This window comes from Equus przewalskii, chromosome 5 (genome assembly GCF_037783145.1).
Source record: "Equus przewalskii isolate Varuska chromosome 5, EquPr2, whole genome shotgun sequence".
In the NCBI taxonomy this organism is placed as follows: domain Eukaryota; kingdom Metazoa; phylum Chordata; class Mammalia; order Perissodactyla; family Equidae; genus Equus; species Equus przewalskii.
The window spans coordinates 68321596-68338010 of record NC_091835.1 but is presented as its reverse complement, the minus strand read 5'-3'; the positions used below and the strand labels follow the sequence as shown (position 1 = coordinate 68338010).

Below are 16415 nucleotides of genomic sequence, written 5' to 3'. Positions count from 1 at the left end.
CTCAGACTCCGTCTTGAGGCAGGAACGAACCCCAAGGTAGGTTAGTTGTGATTCCCTCCTCTTTCAAATGCTCTGCTCTAGACTCCATCCCAGCGGAACAAGTGGCAACAGCAGGAGCTAATTGCAGAGTTGAGGCGGCGCCAGGCCAAGGAGCACCGGCCTGTTTACGAGGGGAAGGATGGTACCATTGAGGACATCATCACAGGTGGGGCCTTTTCCCTTCCTGGGGCCCGGCCACTGGGCCCAGCTCCCAAATCCCCACCTTACCCCTTCGGACCCTTCTCTTACCCTACACCCATGCGGCCTGACCACTGTGTCTCTCTCCTGGGCCACAGTGCTGAAGAGTGTCCCTTTCACGGCCCGTACTGCCAAGAGGGGCTCACGCTTCTTCTGCGATGCAGCCCACCATGATGAGTCAAACTGTTAACCCCCAAGGCTGGGGCCCTTGCCAGGTACTGGGCACCACAGCTGCCTCCTCTGCATGCCCACCTCCCAGGACTCCTGCTGGGGCCCAGAGGCACCTCCTCCCCTGCATGACTTGGAACTATCCTCTGGCAGCTTCGTGGTGATGGAGACGTACTTCTCTCCTTGCATGCCCCATGCTCTGAGAAGTGTGGCTTATCCCCTGCATGTGCCCTCAGGGGAGTGGTATCTCTCCCACTAATGCTGTCCTGGCTTCTACTAAGACCCAAGGGGTAGGGAGTTGCCAGAGCAGGCAGGACCAGGCCACTGCCTCTGGTCGCTGAGGCTGAGAGGCTCCATTCCTGGGCCCAGGTATCCTTTGTCCTTGCCTCCCCCCTCAGGTTCCCTCTTCCCTAAGAGCTCTGGCAGTACCTTCTGCCCAGGAGCATCAGATGTCCCTTGACCTCTGTTTCCTGATATTTAATCTGCCTGGGGTCTCTTCCCAACTTCCGGCTCTTGCTGAGTTTACTTTGTTTCTGCCACTGCCCAGTGGCCTCTACTCATTCCCACTGGTCCTCTGAAAATGCAGAGCTCCAACAATCTCCCTGACCTTCCCTTCCAGCCTCTCTTTAAGCCTCTCCCTCATCAGCCTCACGGCTGGCTCTTCTCTGGCCCTGCCTGTTGGGCTGCTCCTGAAGGGACTCTTCCTACAGAGGGTGGGGACTGCCCCAGCCTCCCTGCCTGTTCACAGGCCTCTGTCTTCCCCACAGGCCTCCACCACCAACCCAGTGTCATTTGCCACCAAGCGAGGAGTGCCGTGCCGCCCAGTGGCCCCCCTCGGGCTCCAGGCCCCCACTGAGACCCTCTTGGAGGCAGAAGCACTTCAACCCTCAGAGTCCTGCAAGTCCAACCAGTGGACCTGGAGCCCTGGAATTGGCCAAGGGCCCAGCAGAGGGCTATGCTGCTCTCAACCCAGTGTCCACCCCAGCTCTCAAAGCTGCATCTTGCCTGCCACAACTTTGGGCACCAGGTCTTTTGGGGCCTGGCACTTCCCTGGTGCCGCCAGTACTGCACTTTGCCCCTAAAGTCTTGAACGTCATTTCCTGAAGGGTCAGCTCAGAGCTGGAAAAAAACATTTCCAGCTTTAGCCTATACAGGGGTACCCAGACCTCACTCTCACGAGAGCCAGAGGGACGAAAGGAGAAAGCCACAATCCCTTCTTTTTTTCCCTTCCTTTTTGCAGCCCCATGGTCAGCTATGGTCTAGAAGTGTCGGGGCTTAGGGAGGCCCAGGACCTTGCCAATTTTAGATCATCTTTTACCAGCAGCAAGGCCCACCCAACCATGGGCCCTGCCCTGCTGTACCCTAGTGATAAGGGTAGAAGAGAGATGCCATGCCCATTGCTCTTAGCCCTTTTCATTCCAGGCTGGCTCTCCCTGACGAGGTGAGCAGAGGGGTAGAGGTTTTCTTTGCCCCTGCCCCAAGACAGCTAGAGAAAGGGAGTGCCAATAGCATCCTCACTGCCTTTCCTCAGCTAGTTTTGTTTTTTTTTCTGGCAGTGGGCAGGGGGCATGGTGATCTTAGCTGAGTATTTTCTCAGTCCTCTGCCAGTTTCTTCTCAGCCCCTGGAAGGGAATACAGGGGCCCACTCCCTTTTGTACATGTACCACCTCCCTTCTCTCTTGTACATAAACCCCAGACCTTCCTTATCTCAACAAAGGCTTGAAGCACCAGGCCTGACTTTGTCTCCTCTTTCAGAGTGTGGGGGGCTAGAGTGGCCATTTAGCCTGACCTGAGGCATGGGGGCAGAAAGGAGGCTGGGCAGTGCTACCATCTGTGTGGGGGAGGTGAGTGTAGAAGCCTGGAGAAGGTGACCCAGCAGTGGGCTCCAACCACACAAAGGGAGGCAGGCCTGCTGTGAGACACTGGTGCCCTCTGCTGGCCATGCGTGCACCTTGCCCAGCCTGCCCCCGTAGCATACAGAGAGGACAAAAGAGCCACTGGCCATGTTATAAATATTATTTAAAAAACAAAAACAAAACAAAACACACATACACAGGGTCCCAGGGCTGGAGGAAGGAGTGGTGGAACCCTAGGGCCTGGGCAGGCAGGAGCAGGCACTGATGCTAGAGGGTAAGGACCCCGCCCTCCGCCACCCAGGCTGTGTCCACCAGCCTGTCACTCTTCCCTGGAGGCCCTTCTCACATTTTATCTACTGGCACCACCCACCCCACAGGGCATACACCACCAATCTCTTGTCTGGGGCTGAGGGCAAGGACTGCACTATTCGTCTGGGAAGTGGGGACCCTTCAACACCACAAGCAACTTTGGGAGGTGCCAGCAATGGTGTGTTAGGGGTGGGGTTACTTGAGGAAAAGTGGACACAGAACAGACTAAGGAAGGAGTCTGGGGCAGACGGTGAGGGTGACCTAGAAGCCAGAGCCTCACACAGACCCAAGGCAGAGCGGCTTGTCAGGTCACTGGTGGTCATCCAGCTGCTGCAGAAGTGTCCGCCGCCGCCTTTCCAGCTCACCCTCGCTCAGCTCGCTTTCCGACGTGTCCCAGCCCGTCTGGTGAAGCAAAGGCACAGCTCACCCAAAGCCGCCTCCCCTGCCCCCACCCTGAGGGCCGTGGTGGCCTGGACAGAGCACTGACAGGGCTGGGGCCAGGCAGCTGCTTCTCACCTTCTCCTTCTTGATTCCAAAGCCTGGGGAGCGGTTAGGGAGCTCTGCTCGCCGGAGCTCCCTGTCCTTGTCCTGTTCTGGCTCTTTTTCATCACTCTCCTTGCCAGCTTTCTCCTCAGGGTCTGTCTCACTCTCAGGACTGTTCTGTAAGAGCCCAGAGCCCCCCTCAGTTCCTGTGAAGGACAGCCCAGGAGGCGGGTGGAAGAGACCTCACAAACAGCAGGGCCTTGGGTAGAAGTTCCTTCTCTACGCACCGACTTGTGTCTTCTCTTCTTAGTTTTCTTTTTTGGTTTCTTGGCTTTCCGAAGACCATGATCTGGAAATAGAAAATCCCCGCTAAGTCCCATGGGAGAAGGGAAGGCTCATCCTTTTCTCTGCCATGGTCCCATCTGCTCATTCTGTACAGAAAAAGACCTGTGAGGAAGTCTCAGTCCAGTTTTCCTTCCTCCTCCCAGTTTCCTGCCTGGGCAGGAACGCGAAGTTCTTCCTACTCTGCGATGGTGCAGCCCTCCCAATCCACTCTGTCCTCAGGGAGTTGGGGCTCCCCAAGGGCCTCCTCTCCATCTGGGCCAACTTCTCCAACTGCTTACCTGATCCAAGGAGAAGGCGGGAGGATGGGGAGCCTCGTCCTCCAAGGGCAGCACCCCCACTTTCACCGGAATCAAGTGAGGAAGAGGGCTCAGAGCCTGACTCCGAGGGGTTCCGCCTCCTCCGCTTGGAGGGCCGGAGAGACGGTGGGGGCAGCTCCTCCTCTTCTGACTCAGAGCCCTGGACAGATGAGCGGATACATGTCAGCACAGAAGTTCTCTGGGTTCCAGAAGCCCTCAGGTCTGAGAATTGGGATCAGAGAGGAGGATCCAGGCCCAAAGGAATCTTCATATCTCCCTCCAAGGGAGGTGATGTACGGGAAAAACAAGAAAAGTGGTTCTTATGTCCCAGACAATCCAGCCTCACCCATCCCTTCTACCCGCCAACTCACTGAGGGCGAGTGGGAACGCTTGCGATGGTGCTTCTTGCCCTTTCTGCCATGTTTTCGGCCTTTGGTGTGGAGGTGCTGGCATTCAGTCTGGTAGAACAGAGGAGGAGTGAGGAAGGCACCAGGGTTAACCCAGGAAGGACCCTGCATCCTAAAACCTGCTTTTGCTTCCTCTGAGGCTAGGGCCTTAGGCCTATCTCAGGGCACCCTAAGACTTCCCTTCCTTAGCTGTCCAGGAAAAGGAGAGCCCCAGGGGTGAGAGATCACTGAGGTTTCTGTTCACCTGGCCTCAGGTGTTCAAGAGCCTGAGATAGACCCAGAGAACCAGAAGCTTTGCCTCACCTCCAGTACCTGCAGAAACTCCCGGAAGAGCCGGATCCGCTCCGACTCCAGGGTGATCTGCTCAAAGGCTGAGTCGCACACAAAGCGCTCACGGACCTTGAACGGGAGAGCACTGCTGATCAGACCAGCCCCAGCACGGCATGGATGCCGCCATGAGCACAGGGCAGGGCTGGGGAGGAGGAAGGAAGGGAGCCAGAGCTGGCCCCGAGCTGTGCTATGACTCGGGTGGGCCCCCAATGGTGGAGAAGCACCGCTGCCCTCAGGACTGAGGGGGTGGTGTTTGGTGCCAGGCTGCAGTCCTGACCTCTTCCCAGGCAGTGCCCAGCTCCAGAGCAGGCACGGCCTGCCTCAGCATGCTTCGAAAGGCAGCTTCCCTGCGCCGCATCCTTCGTGCCTCCTCCTTCTCCCTCTCTCTCTCCCGCGCCTCTGCTTTCTCCAACAGCTGAGGGCAGAAAGGACACAGAACAGTCACTCAGGAAGGTGAGTGCCCAGGTCCCACTCCAGCATACCTTAGGAGATAGGAATTTGGGGTCTGGGTTCCTACTATCATTCCCTGAACTGGGGGTGCAGTCACACTGGGGCAGTGAGCAAGAAGGAATGGAACAAGACACAGGGATGAGTTCAAGAACGGAGCCCTAGCTACAGCCCCACCCCGCCCAGCCCCTCACACTATTGAAGGTCAGCTTGATGTTGCCTGCGTCCAGCGCAGCAGCCCTCTTGTCAAAGCTTATGACGTGGGCGAAGTCTTCAAAGGCTGTGTTCACCTCCACGCAGAAGCCCCGGTCCTGTGGGCACAGCAGCGCATGAAGCAGAGGGCACCACAGGCCTGAGGCCCAAAGCTGGCCTCCAGGGCAGGCAGAAGGGTCAGACTACAGGGAGCTCAAGAAGCCCCCTGCCCCTAGAAGAGATCCACAGGACTGGGACACATTCAAAAACCAAGCTGTCCAAGTCCTCGCCATCTGATGATTGAGCCCTCCATGCCTACCCTTGGTTAGCTGTCACAGAGAGCTGGGGGGTTGGATCACATGGGGAGGAGGGCAGGGTGCGTGTGTGCCACATCTGCTGATTGATGCCTGAGTTTCTCACAACTGGCTCTTTGTTCCTTTGGCTTAAAGTTCGGGCCCCAGCTGGGTCCTCATGGTCCCTCCTGCTGCTCAGTAACCTCCTTGCATTCTCAGTCAACATTTGCTGGTCCCACACTTTGCCTGTATTTATTGAGTGTTTACTATGTACCAGGTACCACGCTGAGTGCTTCACACATTATCTCATTTAATCTTCACATATCTAAATTTAAACACAGGTCCTAGTCTTCTAATTTGTGTGTGTGTGTGTGTGTGAGGAAGATTGGCCCTGAGCTAACATCTGTTGCCAATCTTCCTCTTTTTGCTTGAGGAAGATTATCACTGAGCTAACATCTGTGCCAATCTTCCTCTATTTTATGTAGGTTGCCACCACAGTGTGGCTTGATGAGTGGAGCTAGGTTTGTGCCAGGGATCTGAACCTGCGAACCCTGGGCCGCCAAAGTGGAGTGCACAAACTTAACCACTATGGCACCGGACTGGCCCCACCTAGTCACCTAATTTTATGCAGAAGGAGAAACCAAGGGTTAGAGAAATGAGAGCACTTGCCCAAGGTCTCAGGCTAATATGTGGCTGAGTGAGAACTCTACCCCAGGTCTTTCAAATTCCAAAGCCTGTGCTGTTAAGGATAACACACAGACCACTCAGTCCAGGGGACAAACAGAAACCACCAGGTGTGCAACTCCCAAACAATACTAAAATACCTTACATTCTTGAAGCACCCTGGGCCAGGCTCTTTGCTTCTCCTCTAAGCCTCACAATACCCCAGTGAAGCAGAGGCTTAGCAAAGTTATCTCGCTTGGCCCAAGACAACATGGTGGAGAGTGGAGCCCTCAGAGTTTGATGTCTGGCTCTCGAGTTAGCTGGGGCACAGGCCCAGATCCCCTTCCTCTCCCTCCACACAGCTCTAACTTGCTCTGGCCTTCCTGCTGGTGGCAGAGGCATGTTCTTCCTGCGAGAATTCTTCCAAGAGGACTTTCTTAACCCACACTCTCCAGCCCTTCTCCTCAAACATATCAATCTCTCTCTTAGGGAACTGAAGCCTTCAATTTCACCTCCTCACTGACTCCTTCCATCAAGCACACAACTCACTTAACCTGGAACATCCCATCCACCCTGCTCTCACCTTCCTCATGCTAACAACCTCTGCTTCTTTCCCTTTGTTTCACGATCTTTAAATGTAGCACAAAGAAAAGCGAATAAACATTTATTGAGCCTACTATAAGTAAGACACTTCACAAATGTTAGCAATTAATTCTCACAACCTTGCACATAAATTATCCCCATTTCACAGATGAAGAAACTGAGGCTCAGAGACATTATATAACTTGCAGAGGTCTCACCCAATAAATAGCCAGGAATTATGACTCTGAAGCCTGTGTGCACTCACTCTACCCTCTTCATGGACACTGCTCTCCCAAAGGTTGCTCATGTCCTAACAGCCAACTCCAAGAGCCCCTTCTCGGTCCTTGCTCGTCTGGTGCTCAGCACCTCTGCTATTCACTTCTTAGACACTCTTCTCTCCAGTGTCCTCACCTCTCTCTCTCACCTCTTTTACCACCTCTCTTGCATGCACTTGTTCCCCTGGGAACAGCACTTAATCTTTTCTCACTACCCAATCTACACTGTCCCTAGCAATCTCACCCCTACCCCTCTCCTGATTTTCGGGCCCATAATAGACTGGGTATTTCAGACACTTCAAATTCAGCAGATGCCAAGCGAGTTTATTTCCTGTGACACGCCCCCCCCAGGCCCAGATCTTTCAGCTATTCCAAGTCCAGGGCTCTCTGCATTACCTATGGGATGACAGGCACCATCACAGTGCGGTGGGTGGATGGCCACAGGGACTCCTGGGCTTGTCTGCTTCCACAGGCAGAAGCCCAAAAGGAAGAACTGGAAGGGGAACTTTCTAAAGAAGCTTCTTTCTCAAGAGGTTGGACAGACAGGACTCAGCGAGGACAGGACTCCTACAGGCCTACTGGCAGGACTAGCCACTCTGTGGCTAAAAGTTAAGTGTCCAATAAAATTTAGCTTCTCTGGGATTAGATATTTCTACTTTATATGATTATCCTATCTAAAATTGGTATTTACTTTATTCCTCCCTACCAGGTTGCTTTTGAGGATAATTCCCCAAATGGAATTCCTATTTTCTCCAGCCCTGCTCTTCTGCTCAATCCTTACCAATGGTACCATCATCCACTCTTGTCAACTTTAACTCACTCTTCCTTTTCCCTTAATTTCACAAAAAAATCTCTCAATTCTACTTCTGAGTGACTCTATCCTACTGGTTTTAAACTTTCTTATTTTTTTTTAATAGCAGAGACATTGTTTCCATGTAAATCTTATGTAGCAACTCTATGTATAAAAGACAAGCAAGGTGCTGTACTTGAAAATAGAGGAAGGAGCCTAAAATCCCCGCTACTCAACACCCCCTGTTTGTCCCAAGGCACCGCTGAGGAAACCAAGGGGGTCTCAGACACACAGAGCACTACAGCTCTCCCCTCATCCCCATCCTCGCCGCCCCCACCCAAGTTCACTGCCCACCCAGACCACAGCCTCCTGACTGGGCTCCCTGTGCACCCTCCCCCACACCTCTAACCCAGCCTCAAGAGTCCAGTGCTGCTCAGACTTTTCTACCGAATGGCCCCAACAGCAGGGGAGAGGTCTGGGGGTGAGTCAGAAGATGATGACTCAAGCTCAAAATGTGAATTACTTGCCACTATCACTTTCAGTATCCCAAGGCTTCAAGATCTGTCCTCCTACCACCATCTATCCCTAAGGATACCAGTTCTCAGGCTGAGAGGCGCTACTCTCCACTAGCACCAGTGGCTTTTCCAAGTCATTGTCTGATCATATCACTCCCCAGCTCCCCATTACTTACAAGATAAAAATCCAAATTTCTTATTTTAGCATTCAAGGCATTTTACACATAGGGCTCTACTTCCAAACTGGGGCAGGCGGTTCCAGAGAAACAGAGGAAGCCACAGGACAATATGATATATCTTACCTAATGGTAAGTAATTTTAAAATATTAAATTTATATTAAACAGAGAAGTAATATATTAAAATGCAACACCTGCATGAATTTGTAAGGCAAAATACAGGACTTCAAAGAAATGTGTATGCAGAGGGACATTTCTAGTTTTATTCTCAGACCCTTCTCACCCAGGTACCAAGTTATTGATCTTGTAATGAGGTGTACTTTAGTGCAAAATTCATTTTTCAGAAAGGAAACTGAGGCTCTGAAAGGTTAAGTAATCTGCCCAAGGCCACACAACTCTTAGTGGTTAAGCTTATACCCCAGGCAGTCTGCCTCCACAGTCCTGCTCCTAACCACTGTGCTATTCTGCCTCCTCAAATGCATTAGACTGTTCTTCACTTCCACAAAGAAATAGGCTCTTTGTTTTTTTCTTCTGAAACACAAGGCTCTCTTAGTCCCTCACTCACTTTTCCACCTTCAATAAACATGGATATTAAGAACTACTTCTCCAGCATAAGAAAAGCAGCGCACATGTGTGATGGTATGTGGCAGCTGAACTCGCTGTCACATCAGGGAGGTGACAAGGAAAGGTAAGGATAAGGATGACATGCCCTTTCTAAAAGGGAGTGGCATCTCAGCTTGAGTCCACTGAATGCCTTGCAGAACCAGCCCAGTGTTGCTAGGTAATCCAAATTTTCAAGAGAAGCCGAAGATCCAGATTTTTATGGTGTAATCTCCTGATTTTAAAATGTCAGCAATAAATTCTAAATTTTTCTAAAAACATTGTACAGGCCAGAAGGAACACATCTGTGGGCTGCCAGTTTATGGCTAGCTGGGCTTTCTTGCTCCTCAAACCTGCCACATCCTTTCCACCCTATTGCCTTCATCCTGTAGTACCCTATGCCTGGGACCTCCACCCTCTCCGCCTACTCCTTCATAAAGGTACAGTTCAGATGTCAATGCTTCTGATTCTTATCCCTGTAATAACTTGCCCCTCTATGTAACAGGTGTCATGTTTATCTTCCTAGTAGGCCATAAGTTCTTTATGGGCAGAAATTGTATCTCATTCAATCCTGCGTCTCCAGTGCACAGTAAAGGATCACAGTAGATATCTGCTCAACAGAGCTGCAATGCTCCTGCAAGACAGGACTTATCAGGGAGCCCTGTCCGGGGGTGTGCCCTGTCCCCAGCCTGCCTCCAACCACAACCCCAGGCCTCCCTCACCTTAAGGATGTCCTTAATGATCTTCTTCTCATCATGGAATCGTGCCTTCAACTCTTCCACATAGAACTTGAACAAGTCCAGAGGGGTGGAGCCTGCGGGGGAGGGAGGGAGGGGGGCCTGGCGGGCGGCAGCTTCCCAAGGCCTGGGGATGGGGTCGAGGACAGGACCAGGGAGTGGGGAAGCCGAGAGGCTGGCAGGGCAGGAAGCCAGGCCAGAGAAAGGGGAGCCTGGCTGCCTTACCCGGCTGGCCCAGCATGTTGGCAAAGCGGACATCAGTGCTGACCGCTGGGTACAGCTCCATCCAGGTGGACATAGAGTGCAGCTGCCCAGTCTCGTGCAGCTCGTCCAGGAAGGTCTGAGCAGGGAGAGAGCCAGTTATAGGAAGAGTGAGACAAGGAGGGAGGCAGAGTCAAAGACTGGGGAGGAAGAGAGAGGATGGCAGGGAGAGGCAGGGACAATCCAGAGGAAATACAGGCAAGGAAGGCAGAGATGAAGAGATACAGATGGGGAAGCAGAGAGCAATGTGAAAGGAGAGAATGTAAATACAGAGAGGGACAGACTAAAACATAAGGAACTAGGCTGGGAGGCAAAGAAACAGAAACGTGCCTGCAGTACAATCTTCCCATGACTTGGTTTCAACCTCCTAGTGTGTTACAGCTAAGTAACCCCCACCTCTACCACCACCAGTACCACCTCCAAGCTGAAGAATAAGCTAGTTATGCCTGTCTGGCTCCCCACTGAAGGGAAATAAACTTGGCCTAACCGCCAAGCTGTGCCTTTAAGGTGCTCTCTGCTGGCAGTTTCTGGGTGGTGCAAACATCTAGTCTCCCTAGAGGAGCTCTGCCCAGAGTAGAGGGGACAAAGCAGGAGCAGAACTACAGACAGAGAGAGACCTCCTAGAGGTGGGACAGGGCTGGGGATAGACAAAACAGTGGGCCTGGCCAAGGAGGCAGGGTACGGATGGAGGGGCAAAAATCCAGGGCCGAGTGAACTCTGATCCAGGGGGCAGCAAAGATACCTGGAAGGCCTCCCGGTTCTTGCGTTGCTGGCGCCGCTCTCGAAGACGGGCCCGCTCTCGCTCCTCCTCCTCCTCCCTCTCCAAAGCTCGGATGTGCTCCTCAAAGCAGATCAGCGCATCTTCCTTGTCCATGTCTAAGCAAAGGGAGAAGTTCAGTGGGCACTGCACCAGCAGGACACCCTCTCAGACCCCAGCACCCCCAGTGCTTTGAGCATGTTGTCCCTGTAGGTACCAGGGACACTCAGCGTGGTGGGCCAAGGCAGGCGGAGAGCTCTGTGGGAGAGGCTACTGGAATGGTGATTCTTGAGGAAGGTTCCTTAATTGTATGAGAAAAAATAAGCAAATATTCAGCTCTTGTGAATTCAGTTACTGAAGTCACCATATGAAACCAGCTGTCTCGGGATCTGAGGTTTTACATTTTATGGAACTGGGAATCAATCAATCAGGTTTTGATGCAACCTCAGAAGGTAAATTTCTGATATCATCAGTGATTACAGGCCAACAACAGCTTATTGCAACATGTGTGACCAGTTAAGGCCCACATTGCTATGACAATTGAAGACCATATTCACATGAACTATAAAAATCATCATCTCTAAGTCTTCTGATTCCAGTGCCAGAGCTCTTCCTTCAAGGACACACAATGCCCATGCCAACAGTGAATCCCAAAGGGAGGGAGGGGGTGTCCTGAAGCATTCTGGGATCTCCAGTGTCTAGAGAGGTACAGGGAGTGAGTGCTGGGGACTCCTGGATGTCCAGGAGGGGCAAGGGAGCTGTGTGCCACAGGCTCTGGAGGCTCAGATCCTTGAAGAGAAGGGGACAGGCAGGACCAGAGAGCAGGCTTACTCTGCAGCTGGTGGTCCTGAGCAAAGCTGGGGTTATCCATGAGGTACTGCTGGGCCTGGGACCATGTGGTTTGGAAGTTGACGCTACTCATTCCATCCAGGATGCTCTTCAGGGCCTGGATGTTGCGGCGCCGGAGCTGCTTGGCCTGTTCCTGGGGAGCCACAGGATCAGGGTCAGGCAGGGCAGGCCACGGCTACTCATGTGGGCCTGCACAGAGGAGGATTTGGGGAAAGGCAGGCAGCTAGGGAAATGTAGGAGGGCCAGACTCAAGGGTTTCATGTCCCGTGAAAGGGGAAAGAGCAGAGTTTATAGACCAACCCCTCAGAGACTCCTGTCATGCCCTCTGCTCTCTCATGCGTAAGGTTGTAGACCCAGAGCAGAAATGGCGGGATGTACAAGTGCCACACCGGCTTCCAACTAAGGAGCTGGGACCCTGGGGCAGTGGAGAAGTGAATGGCCAGGATCTTTCAGGAAGCAAAGACATGGGGATTCTAAGATGAAACGGGGCTGACGGATCCAGCCCAATGACTGTTACCTTCTCCTTCTTGGCCAGGAAGAAGAGGACATCATCATAAACCTCTTTTCGATCCCTCTCAGGGACCACAGCCCAGACCTCCAGCTCCCCAAAGGTCTGTTCTGCCCGCCTGTGGAGCATAAGGACTGTGGGTAGGCAGGCGGAGAACAGAGACCCTGGGACCATGTGCTCTCGGGGTTCCCAGGCCCCACCCAAGCCTGGCCCCCTGACCGGTAGCGGGTGGTGGAGGTCATGCGTTCGTGCTGCTCCAGGAAATGCTGCAAGGTCTGCTTGGCCTCCTTGGCCCTTAGCCGGGCCTCTTCTTTCTCCTCCTTCTCCCGCTGCGCCTTGTAGGCATTGAATGCCTGCTTTTTCTCACTCAGTTTGGGCAAGGCACTGGGGTGGAGAGGATGCGAGTGGGGTGGGGATAAAGGAATGAGCCTAAACCACCCTGCATAGCCCACAAAGCAGGGTCATGGCATACAGAACTGAGTGAGGGGTCCATGCATGGGCACAGCAAGCTCGGGGCTCCAAGGGCCCAGGGAGGCAAGACAGGTCTCTGGGACATGGGGAAGGGTGAGAGGCAGTGAGGAGAAGGGACAGGGCTCCAAGACACTGCTAATACAGGGCCCTTTTGCTTTAGGGTTCTCAAGTCGCAGGCAGGGCTCTGCCCTATCCAGCCCCCTCTTTCCCCAATTAATTCAATTCGAATCAATTCAATTGAACAAGCATTTATTGAATGTCTCATGTCAGACACCTTCCCCTCCTCCTGGAGGCCCTCCAGCTTCTCTTCCCCTTGCACCCTCATCCATCTATCACTCTCCTGACTCTGGTCCCCTTGGGGCCTGAGTATTGAGCTAGGGTTTCTCAGGGAGTCCCTGGCCCAGCTGTTCTCATAAACAAGGCCTGGAGGGCCTGGCTCCCTCTGCCCAGGCCTACCTGTAACGGGGGTCGGTGACCACCATCTTCATGGCCTGTTCCCACGAGGCGTTGGAGGGGACAGCCTAGAATGGAGCAGGCGGGGGTCACGGGGCCTGCCCACCTCCAGCCCCCTCCAGGCCTACCCTGGGAGCCCCCCGCCAGCACCTTGTCCCTTAGCAGCTCCTTGAAGGCCTGCTTTGCCTTCTCCCGATTGCTCCAACTGAGGCCAGACCTCTCTGGTTCTGGCTTTGATTCTTCCTCCTCCTGCTGTGGTGGCTGATGCTGTCCAGCAGAACTGGGGGGCAAAGGGGACTCAGCCACAGCATCCCCTAGTCCCGATAGCTTTCAGTGCCCTGCATGATCAGCAGCATACCACCCCCTCCTTGCTCCCCAGAGCAGCCCTTTTCTGCCCTTCAGAGATCACACCCAGATCTTCACGCCCTTCCCAAGAGGCCTGGCAGAGGTCAAGGTTTGAACCAGGCTGGGAGCCTGAGGCTGCATCTGGAATGCTGCAGGGGGCAGCCCTCACCTGCTGGGGCCCTCCTCCGGCTGCTGAAGGAACCCCTGCTCCAGGGGCTGGGCAGCCTCTGACACATCGCAATCTTCACTCCCACCTGGCTCAGGTTCTAGGAGGCCTGTGGGCACTGAGGTGGGGCCAGGAGGCGCAGGTGGGGGGTCAGGTTGTGGCTGAGGAGGCTGCGGCTGTAGTGTCTGTGGCAGCTGCTGCTGCTGTTTCCTGCAGATGAGCCGGAAGGGCAGTGTCCAGGAGTAGAGCAGGGATAGAGGTAGTCAGGGGCTGGCTGGTCTATCCTGTGAAGGACTGGGGCCAGAGGAGACCACTCCACAAGGAGACTGAGAGCTGGCTCTTTCTCCCACGAAGTAGGGATCAGGAGGAGAGTCCACTCCCACCCCTCAGGTGAATGGATGGGACAAGTCACTCACCCTGCAGCCTCCTGTTTAACTAGAGCTGCAATAGGAAAAGATAACACGGTCACAGGGTGTGAAGGGCCATCCCCCAGAGCCCTGCCCAGGGCCCACTCCCTCCTCACCCTCCAGGTCATCCAGGTCCTTGGGCCGGGTCCAGCGGGACTCCTTACTCTGGTTGTTATAGTAGTAAGGTTTGCCTGTGTCCGACTTGTACTCTTTCCAGGGACACTGGGACAGCAGCAGCTACAAGAGGATGGGTCAGAGGACATCAGTGGGCCAGGCATGCCCTCCAGCCACAGTCGGGGGAGCTAAGGAACCCAGTGAGTAGGGGACACAGGAGTTTTTAGCTACCACCTGGCCTGGCTCAACATGGGGGAAGGTGGATTTCCTGAGAGCTTAGGGAGGTTGGGGGTGGCCAGGAATCTTGGGATCAGAGGAACCATGTGTATGATTAGAGACTTAGGGAAGGCCAAGGACTTGGAAGGGTCAGGGCAGCTGAAAGGAAGGGCCAGAAGGCCCCACTCAGGACCTCTGCCTTGGACTTGAGCACGCTGGGCTTCTCCCACACGGACTGCTTGTCGTCAGCATTGTAGTAGTAGATGCGCCCATCAGGGGCCACATGCTCACTCCATAGGGCCCTCTGGGGGAGGGGGGCACAGAATGGTGGTCAAGGCCCCTTTCCCAAAGCTTCTCCTCCTCACCCCAAAGATTTAACCAACAGCCCCCCGCTTCAAGCTTTTCTACCCAGAGACCCCTGAGCTGGAAGAACTCACCGGAGGACCTGTCCCACCCACAGCAGCTAGAAAAGAAGCCAAAGGAAATATATTAATGTCTCGCTCCAACTCCCATCTTATCCCCAACTATTCCTCCCTTATCCATCCCCAGTAAATATCCCCTGGTCCCATCAACATCCCAGGCTCCCTGGCATCCCAACAGGCATGATCCAGGGTGGGCTCTAGTCCACGGTCCCCTCTCCCCTGTCCCCCCAACCTCCGAGCCTGGGGGGAGCAGGCCCCCAGAAGACTCACAGCTGGCGGTGTCCGCACCTGGAGCCGTCTGCCGAAGAAAGAGGAGGGGGAAGGGTTGGGGCCAAGCCCAGTGGCCCCCAGGACCCAGGCCATGGGGGACAGAGAAGCAGGCCAGGCCAGGATCCATGTGTCCTGCTCCCAGGGATCTCCACTCCCTAACATGCTCCCCCCACCCTCTGGGGCCGTGGCTCTAGGATCCCAGGGCGAATCACACAGCAGCTTTTTTCTTCATTTTCCTCAAGTGAGAGTATTTTGTTGAGTCGACCTCCAAGGCCCAGTGGATACCAAATTCTACCTCCTACCCAGACTCTTACTACACTGAGCAACGGGACAAGAAGGTACAGCGAGATCCGCAGATGCTGTTGCTTCCTCCAGAGGCAAAGAAGATGTGAAGAGGGGGCTGCATTCAAGTGTCCACAGTGCTAGCTATGCGAGGGTAAGCAGTGTCCGACATGAGTGTGTTCCTTAAGGGAGCTGGGCACAGCAGGGGGAGGGAGTAACAAGAGACAATGTGCATGCCTTTGGGGATGAGTGGGAAACCAGAAGAGCAGAGTACATGGGTGAAGAGAACTCAAGTGTGGGCAGTGCTGCCAGGGACCAAGGTGATCCAAAGAGAAGAGAGAAAGAATGGAAGCCACATCCCTGTCCTCCACGTCAGACCCACAGGGGTTCCTGGCGGCCCCCGAGCTTACCGCTGCAGTGACGGGCACCGCTGGCATCAGCATTCCTGGCATCATGGGAGGTACCATTCCTGGGATCTATGGATACAAAGAAGACGAAAACCAGCTACCAAGGTGAGGGCAGGCACAAGGTGGGCAGGGTCCTGAGAGAGACTGGGGCTATGATCCTCAGGGGGCTCCTCAGGCAATCTCCAGGTTTGGGGCTCTCAGCCTCGCCTAGAGTTTCTCCAGTCATTTAGCAGACACATCCACAGGGACCTGGCCAGAAGCTCCCTCCATTCCCTCCCCAGTTTCTGAAATCCTGATGCCGACTCTCATCTCCACCCACAGCTAAACTCACAGGGTTTTCTGAGGCCCTGGTGCAGGGGAAAAGATTACCTGTGTGAGTGGTGGTGGCGCCCCCATTGGTGGAAGCATTGGGGGCATGATGCCAGGTGGCATGGGGGGGATAGCTGGTGGTCTCTGACTCATGGGGGGTAGCCCCATCGGAGGAAAGGGCGGGGGGATTCCTGGAGGGGGCATCTAGAAATGAGGAAAGGAAGAGACACTGAGCAGAGAGACATTGCCTTAAACCTGTCAGGATACATCCACTTGTCTCCCACCCTTCCCAACCCTCCCTCCCGGCTCTGAGGCAATTCCAAGGCTTTAGTTTGAGAAGTACACAGCATGAAACTGCCTCCCTCTTCATCACTGAGAAAGACTGATAACTGGGGGGTCCTCTGAGTCTAACTGGCAAGCACACAGCTTCTTGAGAGGTAGGGAAGGGAGGAGGAAAAGGGAAGTGTAACCGCCAC

General features: G+C 54.1%; 3 protein-coding genes across 19 annotated transcripts in view; 2 read left to right on the top strand and 1 right to left on the bottom strand.

Annotated features, from left to right (window-relative positions):
• The window catches only part of FMNL3 (formin like 3), a 52497-nt gene extending 50362 nt beyond the window's left edge, over positions 1-2135 (top strand). For 4 of the 8 annotated variants that reach the window (XM_070621200.1, XM_008522073.2, XM_008522072.2 and 1 more), the window contains 3 exons: positions 82-205; positions 336-452; positions 1173-2135. In XM_070621200.1, the coding sequence (XP_070477301.1) occupies positions 82-205; positions 336-427 (216 nt within the window). In that variant the 3' untranslated portion in view covers positions 428-452; positions 1173-2135. The remainder of the gene's footprint in view (positions 1-81; positions 206-335; positions 453-1172) is intronic. The other 4 variants (XM_070621202.1, XM_070621197.1, XM_070621201.1 and 1 more) reach the window with 1 other exon arrangement.
• Positions 2136-2406: 271 nt separating this feature from the next.
• Positions 2407-16415, bottom strand: part of PRPF40B (pre-mRNA processing factor 40 homolog B) — a 58270-nt gene continuing 44261 nt past the window's right edge. For 3 of the 10 annotated variants that reach the window (XM_070621209.1, XM_070621208.1, XM_070621204.1), the window contains 24 exons: positions 16000-16143; positions 15634-15699; positions 14942-14969; positions 14687-14712; positions 14443-14553; positions 14084-14156; positions 13929-13953; positions 13516-13722; positions 13152-13281; positions 13005-13069; positions 12297-12461; positions 12087-12195; positions 11552-11702; positions 10706-10839; positions 9928-10042; positions 9688-9779; positions 5073-5189; positions 4709-4846; positions 4405-4500; positions 4066-4152; positions 3677-3854; positions 3341-3402; positions 3087-3230; positions 2407-2972 (listed from right to left, as the gene is read on the bottom strand). In XM_070621209.1, coding sequence (XP_070477310.1) covers positions 2880-2972; positions 3087-3230; positions 3341-3402; positions 3677-3854; positions 4066-4152; positions 4405-4500; positions 4709-4846; positions 5073-5189; positions 9688-9779; positions 9928-10042; positions 10706-10839; positions 11552-11702; positions 12087-12195; positions 12297-12461; positions 13005-13069; positions 13152-13281; positions 13516-13722; positions 13929-13953; positions 14084-14156; positions 14443-14553; positions 14687-14712; positions 14942-14969; positions 15634-15699; positions 16000-16143 — 2556 coding nt within the window. In that variant the 3' untranslated portion in view covers positions 2407-2879. Of the gene's footprint in view, positions 2973-3086; positions 3231-3340; positions 3403-3676; positions 3855-4065; positions 4153-4404; positions 4501-4708; positions 4847-5072; positions 5190-9687; positions 9780-9927; positions 10043-10705; positions 10840-11551; positions 11703-12086; positions 12196-12296; positions 12462-13004; positions 13070-13151; positions 13282-13515; positions 13723-13928; positions 13954-14035; positions 14157-14442; positions 14554-14686; positions 14713-14941; positions 14970-15633; positions 15700-15999; positions 16144-16415 lie in introns of all 10 variants that reach the window. The other 7 variants (XM_070621206.1, XM_070621203.1, XM_070621205.1 and 4 more) reach the window with 3 other exon arrangements.
• The window catches only part of FAM186B (family with sequence similarity 186 member B), a 32042-nt gene continuing 31227 nt past the window's right edge, over positions 15601-16415 (top strand). Inside the window, exon 1 of the mRNA XM_008522076.2 lies at positions 15601-15735. The gene's annotated coding sequence lies outside the window, so the exon portion shown is untranslated. The remainder of the gene's footprint in view (positions 15736-16415) is intronic.